General features: G+C 35.4%; 1 protein-coding gene and 1 long non-coding RNA gene across 2 annotated transcripts; both read left to right on the top strand.

Annotated features, from left to right (window-relative positions):
* The first annotated feature begins 1,722 nt into the window (after positions 1 to 1,722).
* On the top strand, positions 1,723 to 3,108 carry LOC18448016 (cytochrome P450 716B1). The gene is made up of 2 exons (XM_020675885.2): positions 1,723 to 2,073; positions 2,530 to 3,108. Exons 1-2 carry the CDS (start codon positions 1,723 to 1,725, stop codon positions 3,106 to 3,108), a joined length of 930 nt encoding a protein of 309 aa, XP_020531544.2.
* A 14,962-nt stretch (positions 3,109 to 18,070) lies between these two features.
* LOC110008448 (uncharacterized) lies at positions 18,071 to 18,816 on the top strand. Its single transcript, XR_002283358.2, has 2 exons — positions 18,071 to 18,475; positions 18,606 to 18,816. It is a non-coding gene; the product is annotated as an uncharacterized LOC110008448 (long non-coding RNA).
* Positions 18,817 to 21,422: the final 2,606 nt, after the last annotated feature.

The raw sequence follows: 21,422 nt of genomic DNA, 5'->3' as shown, positions 1-21,422 counted from the left end.
AAATTTCCCTGGAAAATAATAAAACAATTAATGAAGGAAAAAACTTATGTAGGGTTGACACATTAAAATGTAGAATTAAAGGACACCTCTAAAATCCTTCGAAACAAGTTGTTTTGATGGTGAAAAAACATCTAATTTATCATCTCGATATTGAGATGTATAAATATGGAGAAAAATAATACACTTGCAATACATTATCTAGATCGTTCATTTTCAAAATTTTCATGTGTTCATAGATTTGCCTGATTTGAACTTTTTTAAAATTTTAAATTTTATAATTAGAGATAAAAATAGATTCTCACACCATCTTAAAAATTGTAGACACTAAAATTACGTCTCACGAGCACACCCATTAATGAATGAATTAGTATGAAGTAGCGTATAATGTGATTTGCATTACTATTAATTTTTGGGATCGAGGCTGACAGATGCCACCATCCAAATACTACGCACGTGGGAAACCCAAAAGAATCATTCCCCAAGAGATTTCCACAATCATACAATTATATATTTCTCGTATCCTAACCAAGTTACCCTTTGGCCTAACCTCTCTTTTTAAGTTTCAGAAATAGTGCATTTTACAACATATTAAGATTTTTATATGTTTATAGATCTACTTGATTTAACCATTTTTTAAATTTAAAATTTTATATATAAAAATAGATTTTGAGATAATCCTAAGAACATTTTACATCAAAATTATATACCACCTCTACAGCTACGGATGCATCTGTATGCCAACTGCACACTTTTAATATTAACTTAAGATCTAGATAGAAGGAAATTTTAGAGGTCTTGAGGCCCTTCCCACCTAACCCTTTTTTCTTAAGCAGCCATGGCCTTATCTTTCTTCTTCTTCTTTTTTCTTATTTATTTATTTAACATGAACATTGCCTTTTTTTTTTACTTTTTTTGGAAAAAGTTCATATAAGGTGTCAAGCAAGGTGCACTTCAAAAATCCACTAGAGAAGGTTGTTCTTGTGTTGGAAAACCCTCAGATCGGCCATCTTGTCCTCGAGACTCGTAAACATGAAAAAAGGGGATTTCTAGTCCTAAAAATAGCTCATCTTCTAACACATTATCATGACCATCTATTTTCAAGATTTTCAAGTATTTATTGATCTACTTGATTTTCACTATTTTTGGAACTTTAAATTTTATAATTGGGGGAAAAATAAATTTTTATATCACTGCAAGACTTTGCGGCACCGAAACTGTATTTTCGGCATAATTTTGAGGTACACCTTATTGCAATAGTATAAGGTTGACAAAATATACAAACATCACCCTTTCTTTTTATCCAAAAACCTATCATACCAACTGATGTTGTAAAAGTAAGAGACCTATTGGGATATTTTGCAATATGTTGAGGTTTCAGTTTCTTCAAAATAAATTGGTCACCCTTGAGTTCTCGAAAGTAGAAAGTGAGCTATGGGCATTAAAATTAGCATCTTTCACCCGCCCTGACACTTCTCGATTCATATTTTATAAGTTTATATCATGGATGCATAAATGTTCTTGTAAAGAAGGGATCTTTCACCCCCTAACAGTTGTTTGTTCATACTTCATACCATGGATGCATCAATTTTCATGTCTCTCCTCCTCCTCCTTGCCTCCCTACCCTTCTTTCTTTTACTCATTGCAAGAAGAAGGTCGGAAAAGCTCCCTCCTGGTTCGCTCGGGATCCCCCTGGTGGGCAACAGCCTCGCACTTTTGCGAGCGATGAGAAATGATAGAGCTGAGAAATGGATCGAAGAGAAGATACGAAAGCACGGGCCAATATTCAAGGTTACACTCTTTGGTTGCCCAACTGTGGCGCTCTCTGGTTCTCCAGCCAATAAATTCATCTTCACTGCGAAGGATGACACCTTCATTAATCAACAACCCAGGCCTATACAGAGGATATTGGGGGAGAGAACCCTGCTCGACGTAAGTGGTGAGGATCACAAGCGCTTAAGAACTGCATTGAGCATGTTTTTGAGGCCAGAGGTGTTGAAGGAGGATGTTAGGAAGATGGACAAGGAAGTCGGGCGACACTTGGACCGGCACTGGGAAGGGTGGCAAGAACTCAAGGTAATGACATACTAAGAATTATATGGGATCACAGGAGTTGTTTTTACAAAACACAGTAAGCAGCTTCATTCGCATGAAGACCATTCCATGTGTTGCTTACAATCAAGGTTTTAAAAATCGGCAAACTGGACTGGCCAGTTTGGATCGAGAATCATTGGGGTCGGTTCGATAAGAACTCAAGGTAATGACATATTGGGGCCGGTTCAGTTCTGCCTAAATATTGAGAACGGGCTAGTTCTCTCTCAGAACCGGCTAGTTTTGTTAGAGAATTGGATTGACTTTATTTTTTAGTATTTTTTCAATTTTTTTTGTTTCCTAATTTCGTACTTTTTTATTCGCCTTGTTCACTAGGTCGGATTGCCAATCTAGACCGGTTTTCTGGAGGGGCGATCCAAATTACTGAACCGTATTTTTAAACCTCGCTTACAATGAAATATGGATATTTTGGTTTTTCAGTTGATGCCATTGATAAAGAGGCTCACATTTGAGATCATGTGCACACTTATTATAGGGGTTGAAGCTGGACTAGTGATCATGTGCACACTTATTATAGGGGTTGAAGCTGGACTAGTGATCATGTGCACACTTATTATAGGGGTTGAAGCTGGACTAGTGAGAGAACAACTAATGAGTGATTTCCAATGCATGCTAGATGGGTTTTGTTATGTGCCTTTGAATGTCCCATTCACTAGGTTCAACAGGAGCTTAAGTACCAGCAATAGGGTTAGGAAAGTATTAGCCGGTCTAATAAGGGTTAAGAAAGCTCAAGTTGGGTTAGGAAGTGGGCCTTTGCATAAAGACCTCATTACGTCTTTGGTCAGTATTAAGGGTGAAGATGGTAGAAGGACACTGAGTGAGGATGAGATGATTGATAATGTGATTCTTGCAATGGTGGCTGGCCATGACACTTCTTCCATCCTCATGACTTTTTTGATTCGTCTTCTAGCTATGGATTCCCTTCTATATGCAGGGGTTTACAATGGTAAGAGTTTCTTGAAAATGAGGATATTTAGGAGAGAGGATTCATTTAAATAGATGAGTTGGCCGACTAATAGAAACCGCTTCCTTTCGCCATCTGTAAAAATAAAAAAGAAAAAAAGAAAAAAAGAAAAACAAAGATTAATTTACATGCGGATCTTAAAATTTTAGGTAAAGTACAAAATGCTTCATTTAAAGACAGAAATTACAAAAAAGGTCAACCAGTTTTTTCTAGTTTTTTTAAAATTACCCTTCAGCCAACCCGAATTTTATTTTTTATTCTTAGTTTTTTATATTTATTTTTTATTTTTATTTTTTTAAACTTTTTATTACTAAGTTAGTACCGCAAACTTTATGGCACTACCCTACTAACAAAAATGCTAAAAAAATAATAATCAAAATTCAAGTTGACCAAGGGGCAATTTTAAAAAAGAAAAAAAAGCAAGTTAATCGACCTTCTTTGTAATTTTTACATATAAGTGGAGCATTTCGTATTTTCCTAAAATTTTAATATCCACGCGTAAATTGGTAAGGGGGTGGACAAAATGGGCGATTGAGGTTCCCACATTAGGGAGGCATTGAGCATCACCATATGTCAATAGTTTGGTTTTTGCCTGTTGACCATTATCACGATATAAATATTAAAGTGATTATATAATAGGGATTGTCTACAAAGAGACCATTTATCTTACATGGAGATCACAACCATTTTCATTCATTAGATGTCAAATTGGATAGCTTAGGGTGAATTACGAAGTTCGAGAAATTTTTTTTGGAATTTTGTGTCAATGACACTTTTACAACCACCCATTTTCAAATTTAAGGGGTAAAAATGACTGTGACTTCCATGTGTAAGAGATAAATAGCCTATTTGTAGACAATCCTTATATAATATGGGACTATTTAGCTTTATTACAAGGCTGTCACAAATAACCCTAACCATCCGATTCAAATCGAACAGCTTAGGGTGTGTCACGAAGTTCGAGATTTTTTTTTAAATTTTAAACCTAGTCAATGACATGCTTATGCCCACCTAATTTGAAATCTAAACGGATAAGAGTGATTGTAACCTCTTTATATCAAAAGTACATGGTCTCTTTGTATACCCTTCTAATAGTGCAAATGAGTTTGGGCTTGAGCTCACCGGTGCATTGATGGGTTTAACAACTTTCTTTGATCCAAAGGCATAGAAAGGGCACATTTGTCTAGGGGGAAGTAACTTTGTCTCTGGACGTTTAAAAAGCTAGATCAGATTTGGGCAATTCGAGCATTCATAAAACCGGTATGGAGAGGTGAATAGCCAATATGAATAGCAAATTGGACCAATTCTCTTATGTGAGGATCAGTCCATAAAGAGAGGGGCAGGGGTGGGAATGAAAAGATATTGTGGAAACGGGGGTTTCGGTTGGTGTGCATCGCCTAGTTTCGACAAGCTCGCACAATTTTTTGAAAGAATTGAACGAGTTTATAAAATTGGATTGATTCCCAATTTTAATAAGGAGCGGGATGGTTTGGACCTATTCCCTATTTTGATTGACGATTCCTGGTCCAGACTACCGGTTTTGAAATCATTAATCTAGATGTTGCATTTCCATATTTGTTTTCTAGAAAGACAACAGTTGCTGTAGCATCTGGAAAAGCGGTTCCCAAATCACTGATCAAAACTTTTTAGGGACTTCGGAAAGCGCTCCACATGAATCAAACATTCCCAAACTGAATAAGACTGTGGCGTTAGTAGGCAAACTCACATGATTTATGCTTTTGGACTTTGGTCCTATGCTTCCTTTTTTATTCTATTTCAACAAAGGCTTCATGGTATAATTTCAATGTCACAGACCAAGTGGAAGTTGCACGTGCCAAAGCCTCTGATGACCCTCTCACGTGGGAGGAACTGAGTAAGATGAAATATACATGGAGACTTGCACTAGAGACACTAAGGATTATCCCTCTAGTCTTTGGCAGTTTCAGGAAAGCAATGAGAGACATCCATTATGGGGGATACCTCATACCCAAAGGGTGGTAGGTCTCTCTCTCTCTGCAGGTCTAAATTTGCAGGCCAGGCAAGGTATGACCCTGGCACGGCCTGACTCTTGTTCCCATGGGCTCAACCTAGGTTTTGTTAGAGCCAGGCGGGCCAAAAACAAATGAATGAATAAAAAAAACAGAAAAAAAAAGAGTGATGTATTTAGGCCAATGCCGACTGCATTGGCCCAACCCCAATGCTGGGGTCACAATTTGTGTCCTAGGCCCTACTTTTTGTGGGCCGGGCCGGGCTGCTTGGACCATTACCAGTTATGCGTATTATTGGTTTTTGATGGTAAAAGTCTTTTTGGTGACATGCACAAATCTCTCTTTCTCATGTGTAACTTATGGTGGTACAAGTCGTTTGGGTAGCTTGCACTACACATATGGATGAGAGCATCTTCAAAGAACCCTCTTAATTTGATCCTATGCGTTCAGAGGGACAATGTCCTACAGTTCCCTATAGTTTTGTGGCCTTTGGTGGGGGAGCAAGAATATGTCTTGGATATGACTTTGTAAGGGTAGAAACTTTGGTTGCCATTCATTATATAGTCACCAAGTATGATTGTACACTGGCTTGTCCCAGTGAAGGAATCACTAGGGATCCCACGCCTGCTCCTCGCCTGGGACTGCCCATTCATCTAAAACCAAAGAAAATGTGACATGTGAATCAGAATTGGGGCTTGAATTTCCAGGTATTTGGTTTGGATTTGATCAGTCTAACTCAGGTGATTCCCGAGTTGGATTGGGCTAAGAACTTGGGCAATCTAGGGTTAGATGGAATTATGAGTACAATGCTGAACAAGTAGGCTTGACTGTTGAGTTATATGGTGTCAAACTCAATGGAATAAGTTATAAAAATCCTGTTAAGATAAAAGATAAGATTGCAAGAAACAGAAGGAGGAGTGCTGGAGATTACCTCAACCGGGCTTATTATACCCCATACCGAGTCACCACCATCCGATGGCGCGGGATCAACTGTCCAGCTTCAATATTGAACCGGGAAAGCAAATTTCAGCCAAGCCATATCAATAGAACATGAACCCCTTTGATCACAAACTCAAACCCTAAGTGAATTCTCCTAGCAACCCAGTTTGAGAGAGATGAATTCTTTTTTTGCTAAACCCTAAAACCCTTAACCATAATCCAAATTTGAGAGATAGGAGAGAGACGAACTCCATAACCTAAGCCCTTATGTTCTTTCACAATGTGGGAGATAGAGATCAAACATGAGAGAGATAAACTTTCTTAAGAGAGATAGATAGAAAGATAAAGTGTAGAGAGTTTGGGTAGAGACAATCTATTTTTTTATAAGCTTGAACAAGATTAAGGTTTCTTAGGGTTTTTCTTGGCTTGCATCTTCTTGTGAGATTGAACATAGACCGTCGATCAAAGGTGACTTGTGGGGTGAGAGATCAGAGCCATCCATTTCATAGATGGACCATCAACATTATGGAAGGTGCATGGACCATTATCCCCATTTTTTTAACCATAATTAGATAAATTAAATCTAATTAAAATATTATGCATTCCATAATCTTTCACAAAATATTCCAAAGATATATCAAGTCAATATACATTTTCAATATTTGATCAATATATGGTCAAAATATTCCATATCTTATTTGACCACATGCCATAACATAATATTACCAAAACATGAAATAACTTAAACTCCAAGAAAGAATCCAATGGGTGGGGCGTGCCACCCATGTGTGGCACATGTGGGCCCCACCCACTTAACACATAGTGGGCCCATGTGCACTATGGATCCCTCCATAATATTGTATATAATTTTAAATTATCAAAAAAATTCTAAAATATTATTTGAATTTTATAATTTTGTAAAATCAATATCTTCATTTTTATAAGTCCAAAAAAAAAAAATTACCTTTTATGATTCTGCACCCTTTGTGTTCACTGCTGATTTTGTTGGGTTTATTTGCCCTTTGAAGGCTTTATAAGTGATTATAAAATGAAATGATATAGTGGAACATGAACTCAGTAAGAGTGTGGTCCCTCGTGGACCATACTAAACAAACGATGGTTTACTGATACCGATCTGTGCTTAACGATCTAGGCCAGTCAGTTGGAAAAAATCCATGTTACCTGGGCATGAAGAACAAACCGATGATGGTTTATGGGTTTACCCTTGATGAGGTCAGAGAACATGCCTGGATGAGTGAGCCGAGGGATTGTGTGACCCTTGTGTGTGATGATGGCCTACAGAGATAGGGGCCAAAACATCATCCATGTACCATCATACGGTATGCATATCGAAAGATCGTTCGAGAAAGCCAGAAATCCATCTTTCAGGGTGAAACGTATGCATGTACGAGAGATACCCCTATGCGATATAAAGTTGTGGTCACATAAGGTTTTGGTGACCTTGACTTATCCTTAAGGGATGACCTGTAATCCGCATATTGGGATTGTCACCCCTTGACTTATCCGCCAAACTTTGGTGACCCGCTAATGAGCTCCTGCTTGGACTGTGGGTCATGGAAAACACTAAGTCGGTTCAATAAGGCAAGTGTAGTACGTAGTCCACAGTTGACGGTGGAGGGCCCCATGATTCAAGATTAAATTCCTTAACCATATGGATCCATTTCCAATCAAGTTAATTTAATTATGTTTGCTTTATGATAGAAATTATTTTAGAATTTTTTATTTGAATTTTTATGAGTTATTTGATATTTTATTTATAAATTTTTTTTGGACTTATAAAAATGAAGATATTGATTTTACAAAATTATAAAATTCAAATAATGTTTTAAATTTTTTTTTGATAATTTAAAATTATATAAAATATCATGGAGGGGCCCATAGTGCACATGAGCCCACCATGTGTCAAGTGGGTGGGGCCCACGTGTGCCACACATGGGTGGCACGCCCCACCCATTGGATTCTTTCTTGGAGTTTAAGTTATTTCATGTTTTGGTAATATTATGTTATGGCATGTGGTCAAATAAGATATGGAATATTTTGACCATATATTGACCAATTATTGAAAATGTATATTGACTTGATATATCTTTGGAATATTTTGTGAAAGATTATGGAATGCATAATATTTTAATTAGATTTAATTTATCTAATTTCTATTGATGGGAAAATAGTTAAGGAAAAGGGGATAATGGTCCATGCACCTTCCATAATGTTGATGACCCATCTATGGAATGGATGGCTCAAATCTTTCACCCACAAGTCACCCTTGATCGACGGTCTATGTTTAATCTCACAAGAAGAGGCAAGCCAAGAAAAACTCTGAGAAACCCTAATCTTGTTCAAGCCTATAAAAAATGGATTGTCTCTACCCAAAATCTCTACACTTTATCTTTCTACCTCTCTCCCTTAAGAAAGTTTATCTCTCTCATATTTGATCTCTCTTTCCCACATTGTGAAAGAACCTAAGGGTTTAGGTTATGAAGTTCTTCTCTCTCCTATCTCTCAAATTTCGATTTACGGCTAAGGGTTTTAGGGTTTAGCAAAAAGAGAATCGATCTCTCTCAAACTAAGTTGCTAAGAGAATTCACCTAGGATTTAAGTTTGTGATCAAAGGGGTTCATATACCATTGGTGTGGCTTGGCCAAAATTTGCTTTCCCGGTTCGAGATTGAAGGTAGGCTGTTGATCCTGTGTCATCGGATGGTGGTGACTCGGTGTGGTGTGTAATAAGCCCGGTTGAGGTAATATCCGGCACTCGTCCTTTTGTTTCTTGCAATCTTATCTTTTACTCTCAAGCATAGTGCATAGTTGTTTCAATGGCATCAAGTTGTTAAGATCTTAGTTTTATTGTTATGTTGATTTTATTTTGAATTTTATCTTATTATAATAAAGACCACATGTAAGTGATCTTTTACAAAAAAAACGGTGAAGAAAAAAGAAAAATGTTATTCCCCGGTAAAAGATCACATAGGTCTTTCTTTCATTGATATCAGAGCTATTCATACTTGATGCCATTAGTTATCTTTTTTCTTTATTGAGTTTAGATCAAGCTTGAGAATGAGACATAAGAAAGCTAGTGAACTTTGTGGTAAAGAAATACACCCACAGTTAAGAATTATTGAAATATTCCAACACCGAAAAGGCACTCTGCATAATGAGTATTCTGGGCTATATTGGAGTAGTGATATGAAGAATATAATGAGGTTATTTTCTATTACATACTTCAGTGATATTTTGTGTATTTAATAATAGGCTTTAGCTGTAAAATTTCAGGTGGAGATCCTCTAGGAATTGAGAGTTATGGACTCAACAATGAAGGGTGTCAATTCTGACCATGCAAAATTCAAGAACTATCTATTGCGTTCCGTAATTTTTCTCACCAATCATATGATTTTATTTCTAGCTGAAATTGGACTGCAACTCATAAAATTGAGTATACTTTCAAATAAAAAAAGTTTCATCAAGAAAGTTCTTGTGGTTTGAAAGATAAGATCAATTTATTGAAGCATGCGCAAGTGTTGTTTTCTACAACAAAAATTATTTTCATGACTTGAGAGTTAAGATTTAATTTCTATTATTAACAAAATGTTTTATGGTTCATACTAAGTTTTTAGACTTCCATTCTAAGTCTAATTTATAATAAAATTTATTTGAGAGAGAAATATTTATGGGAAGAGAGGAATAAAAATTTTGGATTGAAGAGAGGTCATCCTGAATTTTCTGTAATTTGGTATGTCCTTCATTGAAAACATGAATATCTATATTTATCAAGCTTACTTAACAAAATGACATAAGGCTTGTGAAAATGTATGTATTACTATTATGTGTCTAATTTCAAACAAAATTGGTTTGAAAGGGAAACTCCATGATGGTAGAGAGAAAAGACAATTTTACTAGATAGTGTTCATCCTGTAATTCTGCAATATGATTTATTTTGTGACGTGAATGTCACTTATTTATTTCTCTAAAGAAAAATATTATTTGGGATTCAAAATATGATGTTATGATTTGGTTTTGAGTCTAGTTTTAAACACAAAATATTTCAAAAAGAAATTCATTGAGGATTGAGAGAAACAAATTTTTTGTTGAGAGGTGCTCAACCTGATTTTCAACTAAAGAAATTTGCATTGTGAGGTAAATGTCACTAAAATGAATATTTACTAAATGATATGATTTAAGGATGAAACTGAGCACCATTTTATATTTTTTGAGTCTATTTCAATACTCAAAAGGATTTAAGGATCAACTCTTTATGAGTTGAGAGATATCATATTTTTATCATGGGATGCTCAAGTTCTATTCTGCAGTAAATTAAAAAGATGTGGCATGTTAAGACATATCTTTGGATTCCTAATTATGAAGACCTTTTTTAGGGCTCATTCAAAAAAAATTTATAGTGTGCTACGAGTATGATTTATGATAATAAAACTTTAGAGAGAGGTAATACAGAGTTGGCAATATATAACACTCTACGTAAAGAGTATTCGATTTGGGAATAGCAGAAATAAGAAAAAACACAATACCTATAAAAACATCTTGGTTTCTTCGAAATGAAGGGATATATAAAGAGACTTGGTGGTAGCATAGAAACGCTAAAGATCAGTGGGAGAATTGAAATTGTGATATTTGAAATAATGGGATGAAAAAAATATTTATTCATGGTGTAAGACAGGAGAATCCAAGTACCGAAGAGATGGACACTTCGTGACATATGAAACCCATGACCAATATATTCTCCATCTGTTGCATACACTTCAAAGATTACAAAAGCTTGCCAAACACTTAAAAGCAATGAATCAAAAAAACGCAGGTACCACACTACATGGTTTTGAGGCATGAAATCTATCCCACATTATATGGTAAGGTCATATAGGGAAAGGTCATATAGGGAAAAATGATTTAATAACTTTGTTAATGTGCTTTGGTTATATTTTGACTAATTTTTTTATGAATATGTATGGAGTGTATGGATATTAAGTGATAAGTGCTAACAAATGTAAAAGTGTCGTTTTTGAATACCTTTGGTTTTTGTGCCTCTTTGTGCTTGAGTATGAACTACTTAAAGTAGAGATACACATGGAGATGTGATTTGTTCAAAGGCTTTGAGCCCTAAGGATGAAATACTTGAAATGGGTGTGGCTCATTCAAATATGTAAGCACAAAGAGAGTGTTTTGATGGAAACTCGGTCTTGGTGACCATCCTCTCAATAATGTCTATAATATGATGTGTTGCATGTGATGATGATCTCGTGATAAATTATCTATAATTACTAAAAATGAAGTATTTTGTCAAGGCTTTAATAGACATTATTTAGTCATATTTTATTTTGGATAAAATTATAAGATGATATATGTGATTTGTTTTTGTGGCCATGAACTTGATTTAGTAGGAAATTAAAGGTGAATGCGGTAAAATGATTTATGAAGGCTAAGCATGTATTTTATAATTAAATTGGATGATTTGAGAAAAGCTTAAGTCTATGAATATGGTTTTGAGAAAACCACATAGTCTTGCAAGGTCCATTAAATATTTATGAAAATCATTTTAAACCAGCGTTTTAAAAAACGCCGAGTCGAACAGGACTCGCCCGGTTCGACTCGGAAATAGTGAAAAAGGAACCGGATCGTCCGAAAATCGGAAATCGTCCGGTTCTAGAGAGAACCGGACGATTCTGTACAGTGAATCGCCGATTCACTGTACGGAATCGGCGAGTCCGAACAGTGAATCGGCGATTCCGTACGGAATTTTTTTTTTTTTTTTTTTTTTTTTTTGGTAATCCATGATAGATTTTTTTTGTAATCCATGATCGAATTTTTTGGTTTTTTGTAACCCATAATAGAATTTTTTGTAATCCATGATCGAAATGTTTGTTTTCTTTTCTTGTAATCCATGATCGATTTTTTTGTTTTTTTTTTTTTTTTGTAACCCATGATAGAATTTTTTGTAATCCATGATCGAATGTTTTGTAATATATGATCGAAATGTTTGTTTTTTTTTTGTAATCCATGATTGAAATGTTTGTTTGTTTTTTTTTAATCCATGATTGAATTTTTTGTTTTTTGCTTTTTTTGTAACCCATGATAGAGTTTTTTGTAATCCATGATTGAATTTTTTGTAATCCATGATCGAACTATTTTTTTCTTTTTTTGTAATCCACGATTGAATTTTTTGTTTTTTTTGTTTGTTTTTTTTTGTAATCCATGATCGAATTTTATGTAATCCATGATTGAATTTTTTGAAAATTTGTGATTTTTTTTGTTTAATCCATGATCGAATTTTTTTTTGTAATCCATGATAGAATTTTTTGAAAATTTGTGATTTTTTTTTTAATCCATGATAGATTTTTTTGAAAATTTGTTTTTTTTTTTTTTTAATCCATATTATTCAAAGAGAAAACGAGAGAGATGATGATTCTGAGGCCACCCTATCCCAGCCATATTATTCACATATCGAGTCCCAACAGCAACAGTGTAGGGATGAGCACGAAATACTGTAAATTAAATGCTGAATGGCGGTTCATGCAGGGAAAGAACATATCAATATTCGCATATTCATTCAAAAACATGAAAATTCTTAATGGAGTACCCTCATTTTTTATTGAATTCCTAAAAACCAATATTTATAATGAATTTTAATAATTTTTTCGGATTTTTTTGAAGCTTTATTCTGACCGATTCACCCGATTCCGATCCGGATCGCCGATTCGCCGATCCGGATCGGTTTTTGAAAAGCCCGATCCGGGTCACCGATCCGGTTTTTAAACCATTGTTTTAAACTATCATACTATTATATAACTATTTGCTTGTGAAGGCATATATATATACTAAGTCAATTTTTTTTATTATTAAAAAGAAAAACATTATTTCTTGAAGGTATTTATAAAAGTGGGAGAAAAACTATCATGCATTTTTTTTTTTTAAAATACCTATATGCCTTGACCCATGTTTCTAGTTATTTAGAATCTTCGATTACCTAATACCTGAAACCATAGGGAATGTTGTAGGAATGCCATCATGTTGAGCTTCCCTGACACATATTGTGTTGAATAGATAACTTGGTTTGTATGAATTTACTATCAAGATGTCTGGTGTAGTTGAACCTTTGTGGTTCATTAAAGTTTTTGCATATTGTGAAACCAACGGGTATTGAATTACGTATTGCATGAGACTTGATATGCTACATCATGATATATGCATAAGAATGTTGAGAATATATATGTTCTATGTACAATAATTGAGTGGGAGCTGCTACAGTCCTACGTTTTTTTAACTGCTTGTATATTCAGATATATAGGTGTAAACTATCTCACAAATCCATATGATACGAAGTCTAAATCTGGATATGTGTTCGTGTTTGGAGGGGGTGCAGTTTCTTGAAAATCAAAGAAACAGAATGTGACGAAATTGTCCATTATGAAGGCATAGTACATGGCTTGCTATTTGGTGATTGAGGAGGACGTATGGATTAAGAAGTTTCTTAATCGACTTGACTTTCACCTCGTGCGTTGTGAGGTAATAAGAATTTCTACGACAGCGCGTTGACAATATGCATGTCAAAGGAGCCACGATTCCATAAGAACTCAAGCATATAAAACCATGTTTCTATCACCTGAGGAATGCGGTGAGATTGAGAAAGATCGAGATCCAGGTAAACTAAATATTTTCGTGGGGGTACCTGCTAGTATAGGACATGCCAAATGAAACAACATACTATAATTTTGTTCACTCATGAAACCCAAATGTTTGGTGTTAGCTGTATGACTACAAAAGGGAGCAGCTTATTTGAAGAACTCTTTTGAGCTCATGAACATACGACCCCATGCGATAAGGGTACAAGATGGTCTTTTGCTACAACAGATCTATGATTCACGATGCGATGTGACAGATGAGCTACGACCATTTTTTGGATGAGATCCAAGCAACAAAGAGAAAAATGTGTTGCCTCTATAAATCCTTTTGTGAAAGGATTGATGGCGAAAGCCATGATTCATGTATTAAGAGAATAAGTAAAAATGCTTAAGAGAAATTGCAATTGGGAGAGAGAGATGGGAATAAGAGAAAGTGAGAAAGAGAGAATGTAAAGCATTCAAAGGCCAAGTGGGAGATGTTGGGTTTATGTAGCCTTTAAAGGCCTTATGAGTGCTTGTAAAATGAAATGATATAGTGGAACAAGAACTCAGTGGTAGTGTGGTCCCTCGTGGACCATACTAAGTAAACGATGGTTTACTAATACCAATCTGTGCTTAAAGATCTCGGCCAGTCGGTTGGAAAAAATCCATGTTACCTGAGCATGAAGAACAAACCGATGAGGGTTTATGGGTTACCCCTTAATGAGTTCGAAGAACATGCCCGGATGAGTGAGCCGAGGGACTGTGTGACCCTTGTATGTGATGGTGGCTTACATAGACAGGAGTCAAAACCTCATCCATGTACCATCACACGGCATGCATATCGATAGAACATTCGGGAAAGCTAGAAATCTACCTTTTAGGGTGAAGCGTATGCATGTGCGAGAGATACCCCTATGTGACATAGAGCTATGGTCACATAAGGTCTTGCTGACATTGACTTGTCTCTAAGGGATGACCTGTAATTCACATATTGGGATTGCGACCCCTGGGCTCATCCGTCAGACTTTGATGACCCGCTAATGAGCCCATGTTTGGACTGTGGGTCATGAGAAACACGGGATCGGCTTGATAAGGCAAGTGTGGTCTGTAGTCCACAGTTGAAGGTGGAGTACCCCATGATTGCAGATTAAATTCTTTAACCATATGGATCCATTTCCCATCAAGTTAATTTAATTATGTTTGTTTTATGGTGATTGCTTATTGTGAGGATGCTTTTCCTTTAAACAAGTGTGTGTGCGTGTATGAGAGAGAGATCATTGGATATTAAGTCAGTTCACATTTAAAGATTGTTAAAAAGGATGCTAAATAACTGATGGGAAAGTAAAGCACGATGCTTTGTATGCCCATGATCGCAATGTGGTATTTAGGGTTATAATTGTCTAACCATAGATGGGATGGTTATGGTGGCATAGTGATGACTCAAACTTAAGTTTTTGTTTTTGGGTTCGGGAGGGCCCTTACCCTTGGTTTCATCAAACGCTAATCAATTAAGCTAGAGCTCTTTTCCTAACTCGTACTTATGTTTGATGTCTCCCACTCTCGGTTTGCGACTTCCCAACCCATTGATTAGATGGTTATAACCCTTATGACCTTTCTATTATTGTCACCATGTGGACTATACTAATAGTTCCCCAAGACTTTTTCGAGGACTTTGAAAACGATTCATGTTTTGGGCATGAATTACCTCTTTAGAAAAGACCAGTTTTTAAAAATGGATCAGTGATCCAGATCAGCCCCTTAACCCCCACCCAAATCGCATCGGATTGGTGGATCGGCGATTTGGGTCGAAAAACTCAATCATTGGATTGGCTGGATCTAGCCTTACGAAATATTGTAACACTATTAAATTTTTTTAGAAATCTAGCTTTTTATGTCCTTGAAAGAAAAAAAATGTATTGCATTATGATTTTTCATTATTTTAACGAGAATACGTAAATACCATGGAGAGAGAGAGAGAGAGAGAGAGAGAGAGAGAGAGAGAGAGAGAGATTTAAAGATCACTTTAATTTTCAACTTTCTTATGAAGGATGAAAATTATACATGTTAATTTTAAGAGAAAGTATCAAATGAGAACATTTACCTTTGATACAAGGTGGTCACATTACTATTAACCATTGGCTGTGAAATTGAGTGCCTGCAATTATTCCATTGACCAAGCTCAAACTTCAAAAAAAAAATTCTTGGACTTTGTGACATATCCAAGCTTTTAAATTTCACATCAAATAATTGTAAAGAATTGTGACCACCTTGTATCAAAAGTAAATGATCTCATTGTATACAATCACTAATCTTAAAAGAAAGCATTACAATAGAACAACATTGGAATATTTGGGAGATGAAAACAATGAACAAACAGTTGAGTGTGGGTCCTTCACAAAGATGTGGGCCCTAGTAGATAATTTTTTTGTTAGAAAATAAAAAGAATGGTAAAAAAACGTCTTGGAGAAAAAAAAAGCTTTTTTACCATTAAAATGGCAGAGGTGGGCTGGTCGGCCTTTTAATTCTCGATTAGAATTGGGTGATTTTGATCTGAGTCAGCGATTTTTTAAACTTTGAAAAACTAGCTTCATGAGTTTTTGGCTTTGCGAATCCTAACATCGAACAACCCAAAACAAAGATTCTTGTTTTGACAATGGGAAGAAGTTGCTCGTTGCCCCTCTCCAAGGCACGCCAAACCTTGTTCAAACTTGGCCTGGGGAACAATTGGAAGTTAATCAGAGTTGGAAATTTTCAATTCCAGTATCTAGAAGATGGAAGTTTTGAGTACCTAACATGGAAAATACTGCATTTGGTTTAAGCTGGAATTTTGTGAACTGGGAGATTTGAAAATTAGCCAATTTTAATCGTTCATCGAACTTTTTGTTAATGAGATGGTGATGTTTGTTAAATGAAATGGATTTTGAAATCGTAGTTCATCTATGGCAATTTAACAAAATGGTCAGTCTAGATCACATAAAAGAACTCATTTTTAATGAGTTGAGAGCATGTCTAAGTATTTACTTATTTTTTCTGTATAAATGGATTGAGCTAAAATTTTGGGGTCATGCTTCACCTGTAAAAAACAATGTAAGAAAAATTATTTGGAAGACATATAATGATTGAAAAGTTGAGAGCATATGCCCGAAAATTTCAATTTTATGTTTTTTTGCAACGGATTGAGTGAAAATTTTGCGAGTTTATGCTTCTCACCCTTATGCACTTTTAATAAACATGTTAAAAAATAAAATGACTCAAGCACCCTTGACACTCCACATTATAGCTCACATAAGATGCTATTGATCTCAGCCTTCAGTTATGATTTGACAATCTAGAGCAAGTTGGGTGTTTCAATGTTATTTTTCCTATATAGATTGGATTGACTTGAGATTTTGGGCATCTTTACATCTAAATCTTACGCACATATAAAAATTTTAAATATTATTTGGTAAGAAATAACATGGCCCTAATGAAACAAAGGTCATTTTAAATTGAGTGGCACTGTGGTTATTTTATTTTAGCTGATTTTTTTTTTGACATTTTTGAATAATTACTTGAATTAATTGACTGCCCAATGATGCTTTAAAATAAGGAGTTTCAAGGTACTGAGTATGATGGGATAGAGATTTACAATTTGGAGTAATGAAACCGTCTAACATTATTGGCTCAATATCTAACCGATACGGCGCCAAACTTTAGTCCTAAAGACCATACAAGCTCAAGGGTCTGGCATAAGCAAGCCAGCCTTCCATAAGCCACACAAGAAGAAAACGCATACAAGCTCAAGGGTCTGGCATAAGCAATAGACAGAGCCATAGCCCACTGTTATTTCACTATATATATTTGCCCCATTACAGCCATGGATCCCACTGAAGGGGCATCGTCTTCCTACGCTCACATGCTATTACACCTGCAATTAAAGTCTGCACGATATTAACTTCCTACTTCTCTGGTGTGGCAATTTTATTAGCTCATCAAGGCTTGAACAAGGGAGGGTCACAAGCCCACTGCTTATTCTTCTTTCTTTTTTTTTTTTAACATTGCAGTGACGGCTATAATATCAAGGTTGATCATATCATATATGTATTTATCTATTTTTTAGCAACGCACGTTTAAAATTTCAAGTGATTTGGATTTGTAGAAAAAAAATTAAAATTCAAACACTATCGGACATCCGTGATAGTTAAATCGGGCTTGATTCAATCTGGACCATTGAATTCATCTTTTCTTGTGAGCCCATTAACTCACAGGAACCTTTTCCTATATATATATATATATATATATATATATATATATATATATATATATGAAAAAGCTCCTAAATGCCGGTTCGTGTAGGGCTTTGACGTGCATCCAACGGCAAGGATAAGTCTTGCCTTTTTAAACGGTGATGAGCACATCCCAAGCCTTTTATTTTAACCCTTCTGGTCGCTGTCCTCTCTCTCTGTACTCGACGCAGCTCGCAACTCACAGCCCCCTCTCTCTCGACTGGATGCAGCTCAGCTCATAGCCCTCTCTCTGTTGGATGGAACTCAGCTCGCAGTCCTCTCACTCTACTGGATGCAGCTCGCAGCCCTCCCTCTCTCTCTACTGGGCGCAACTCGCAGTCCTTTCTCTCTCTACTGGACGCAGCTTGCAGCCCTTTCTCTCTCTACTAGACGCAACTCACAACCTTCTCTCTCTACTGGACGCAGCTCACATCATTCTATCTCTACTGGATGCAGGTCGCAGCCCTCTCTCTCTCTATTGGACGTAGCTTGCAGCCCTTTCTCTCTCTACTAGACGCAACTCACAACCTTCTCTCTCTACTGGACGCAGCTCACATCATTCTATCTCTACTGGATGCAGGTCGCAGCCCTCTCTCTCTCTATTGGACGTAGCTCGCAGCCCTCTCTCTCTATACTAGATGCAGCTCGCAACCCTCTCTCTCCCTAATCACTCTCTTTCTGAATTGGGGTTTTTTCAATTGATTCAACAGAAAGAAGAACCGGGATTTCACAGCAATTGCAACTTCTACTAAGACAACATATGGATATGAAAATTGGGGTTCTTATATTTGATTCATGTTTTTTTATTCCATTCTAAGAATTGGAGTCGATTTATTTTGTGCTGTTATCATGTAAAATTGAAATTGAAACGGAAGATGTAGAGTTTCCATTGCTGTGTATTGATGAAGCACATGCTAAAAACCCATTGGTTGTTGTTGAGTATGTTGAGGATATATACAGTTTCTATCGCATAACATAGGTCTCTCTCTCTTGAAGCTCTCTCATTGCCCCAAATCCAGATCTCTCTCTCTGCCCCGAAATCCATCTGGTTTTGAAGAGAGAGGAACTAGAGTCTATGGACAGTCTGAAAAATTCTACAAAGAACTCTCCCCTATTTGTTAATTCAAAATCTGTTAGTCTAAAATTTCCCAAACAAATGTTGTCAATTCAATGATCACCACCATTGTTTTGGGCAAGCTCGGATACAGTATTGAGAGACAGAGAGAGAGAGCGAGAGATAGAGAGAGAGGGGGATTTGGGATGCAGGCATCACCATTTGAAAAGGTAGGACTTATCCCTACTGTTGGGCGCACGACTTATCCCTATGCGAACGGTTGTTCAGGAGCATTATATATATATAAGAAAATACTGCAAAACGCTTATAGGCGAAAATGAACAGTGATTTCGTCTACTCGTATCATCATCCAAACTTCATCGCATAATCATAGTTGTCAAGTAGTGTTTCATTTTTTATTTTTTATTTTTACTAATCGGAATGATCTGAAATTTGGATCGTGTGTGTATCTTAGTGAGGCGTACCTAATAAAAATATGAAAAAAATAATTCGTAAAATATAAATTGATCAAAATACCTTCATAAATTTTCAGGGGAATTTTGATCAATTAATATTTTGTAAATTATTTTTTTCATATTTTTATTAGGTGCGTCTCACTAAAATGTACACACGCTATAAATTTTAAGTAATTTGAGATTTTGGTGGCCATTTTTTCCTCAATTTAATCCATTCTTTATTGTAGTCTATGTATGATTATATACTTCATCCATGATAATTCTATGATTTTTCTTTTGTGTGATGTAAATTTAATGGTTAACATAAGTTCATACAGGGAATGAATATCTCAATATTCGCATATTGATGAAAAAAATGAAAGTTAATAATGTAATACCCCCATTTTTTATTGGATTCCTAAAAACAACATTTATAATAAATTTTAATAATTTTTTTGGATTTTTTTTAAAGCTTAATCCGACCGATTTGGACGATTCTCTATCCAGATCACTGATTCACCAGTCCAAATGGGTTTTTGGGGTACCCGATCTGGGGCACCGATCTATTTCTTAAACTATTGTTTTGTGGTATTTGTATGACCCAAAAAATTGTATAGACCCTCTCTATCCTAACAGTCAATTTTCAAAATAGTGAAGTTCAATTTGCATCTTAGATATGGGCAAAATCAATCCCCTCAACAATGAGTATAGACCATCCATTTTGTGAATTTCAAAATCTGCGCCCTTACAAATGTATTTATTTATTATTTTATTTTTTAAAAAAATTGTTCATCTCATGATAATAAAGCTATCTAAAATTTTTGAAAAGGTAAAAATACTTCTAAAGCCTAGATCTAAGCATCTTACCGAAATAGACGGCTTATGTTAATTAGGCTAAAAAAGTAATTTCTAAAGCGTGTTTTTTTTTTTTTTTTGTGATCGTTCATTAGAATGAAAGAGTGTATATTTAAAATTCCGGTTCAAACGAATAGCCCTAACATGGTTTTTGAAATTTGTTTCATTATAGTACTATATAATTATTGCATGAAATCACACCTTATATATATAAAGGATGCAGTTGGCATACAGATGCATCCATAAGTGTAGAGGTAAGGTGCACCTTCAAATTTTATCATGGTATATAATTTTGATGTAAAATGTTCTTCGGATTATTTCAGAATCTATTTTTATATCTAATTATAAATTTTTAAATTTCAAAAATGGTTAAAATCAAGTAGATCTAAACATATGAAAATCATGAAAATGGACGGTGTAGATAATATGTTGTAAAATGCACTATTTCTGAGATTTAAAATCTTTTTATTTTTCGTAATCATACATCTCGATGTCGAGATGATCAATCAAAGGGTTTTTCAACATTAATACTATCTTTTCCGATGGATTTTTATGGAGCATCCATAGTTTTACGTTATAAGGTAGCATCCTTATATAAACTTTTTCCATATATAAACTCCATGTAGCATATACATTGTAACATCTATATTGTAGCCTACGATGTAAAAAAAAAGATATTAGGGGATGTATGAGGTTGTAGATATCATAATACCTTAATTTTTCTTTTAAATATAGTTTAATGTTGGAGATGTTAGACTGCTTCACATGTATATATAAAAAAAATGTAGGTGCGGGGTGGTCCGATATCTTTTTAGCATCAAACGGATTCACAAAGATAAAAAATAAAATGAATAAGCGATTTCATGTTTGCAACAATGTACCAGGGCCCAAATTAGATTACAACTGAACTTGGGCATGAAAGAAACATCGGACTTCCATCCTCCCAAAGATGGATAGTTTATGCTGCGGGGGACGCAAATGTAAAAATGCATCCCCAATGCATAAACTATTTTTTTTATATAAAAAAAATGAAATATGTCTATAAAGAGGCCATTTGTTTTTTTGTATAAACAAATGGTCTCTTTATAATGACTACAAGAGAAAGTAGCTACAAGAGACCTAACCACTCACTCACGGGCATTTCAGGGAAAATGAAAAGAAAG

This window comes from Amborella trichopoda, chromosome 2, assembly GCF_054954075.1.
Source record: "Amborella trichopoda isolate Santa Cruz 75 chromosome 2, AtrichopodaSantaCruz75HAP2 v2.0, whole genome shotgun sequence".
In the NCBI taxonomy this organism is placed as follows: domain Eukaryota; kingdom Viridiplantae; phylum Streptophyta; class Magnoliopsida; order Amborellales; family Amborellaceae; genus Amborella; species Amborella trichopoda.
The sequence above is the reverse complement of the archived record's forward strand: the minus strand, read 5'-3'. Positions and strand labels throughout refer to the sequence as shown.

Bases quoted from the DNA above. Each gene is read 5' to 3' on its own strand.
- LOC18448016 (XM_020675885.2), top strand. From the start codon at position 1,723: ATGAGAAATGATAGAGCTGAGAAATGGATCGAAGAGAAGATACGAAAG. The intron at 2,074-2,529 runs GTAATGACATAC...TTGGTTTTTCAG, and splicing joins AAGGGTGGCAAGAACTCAAG to TTGATGCCATTGATAAAGAG.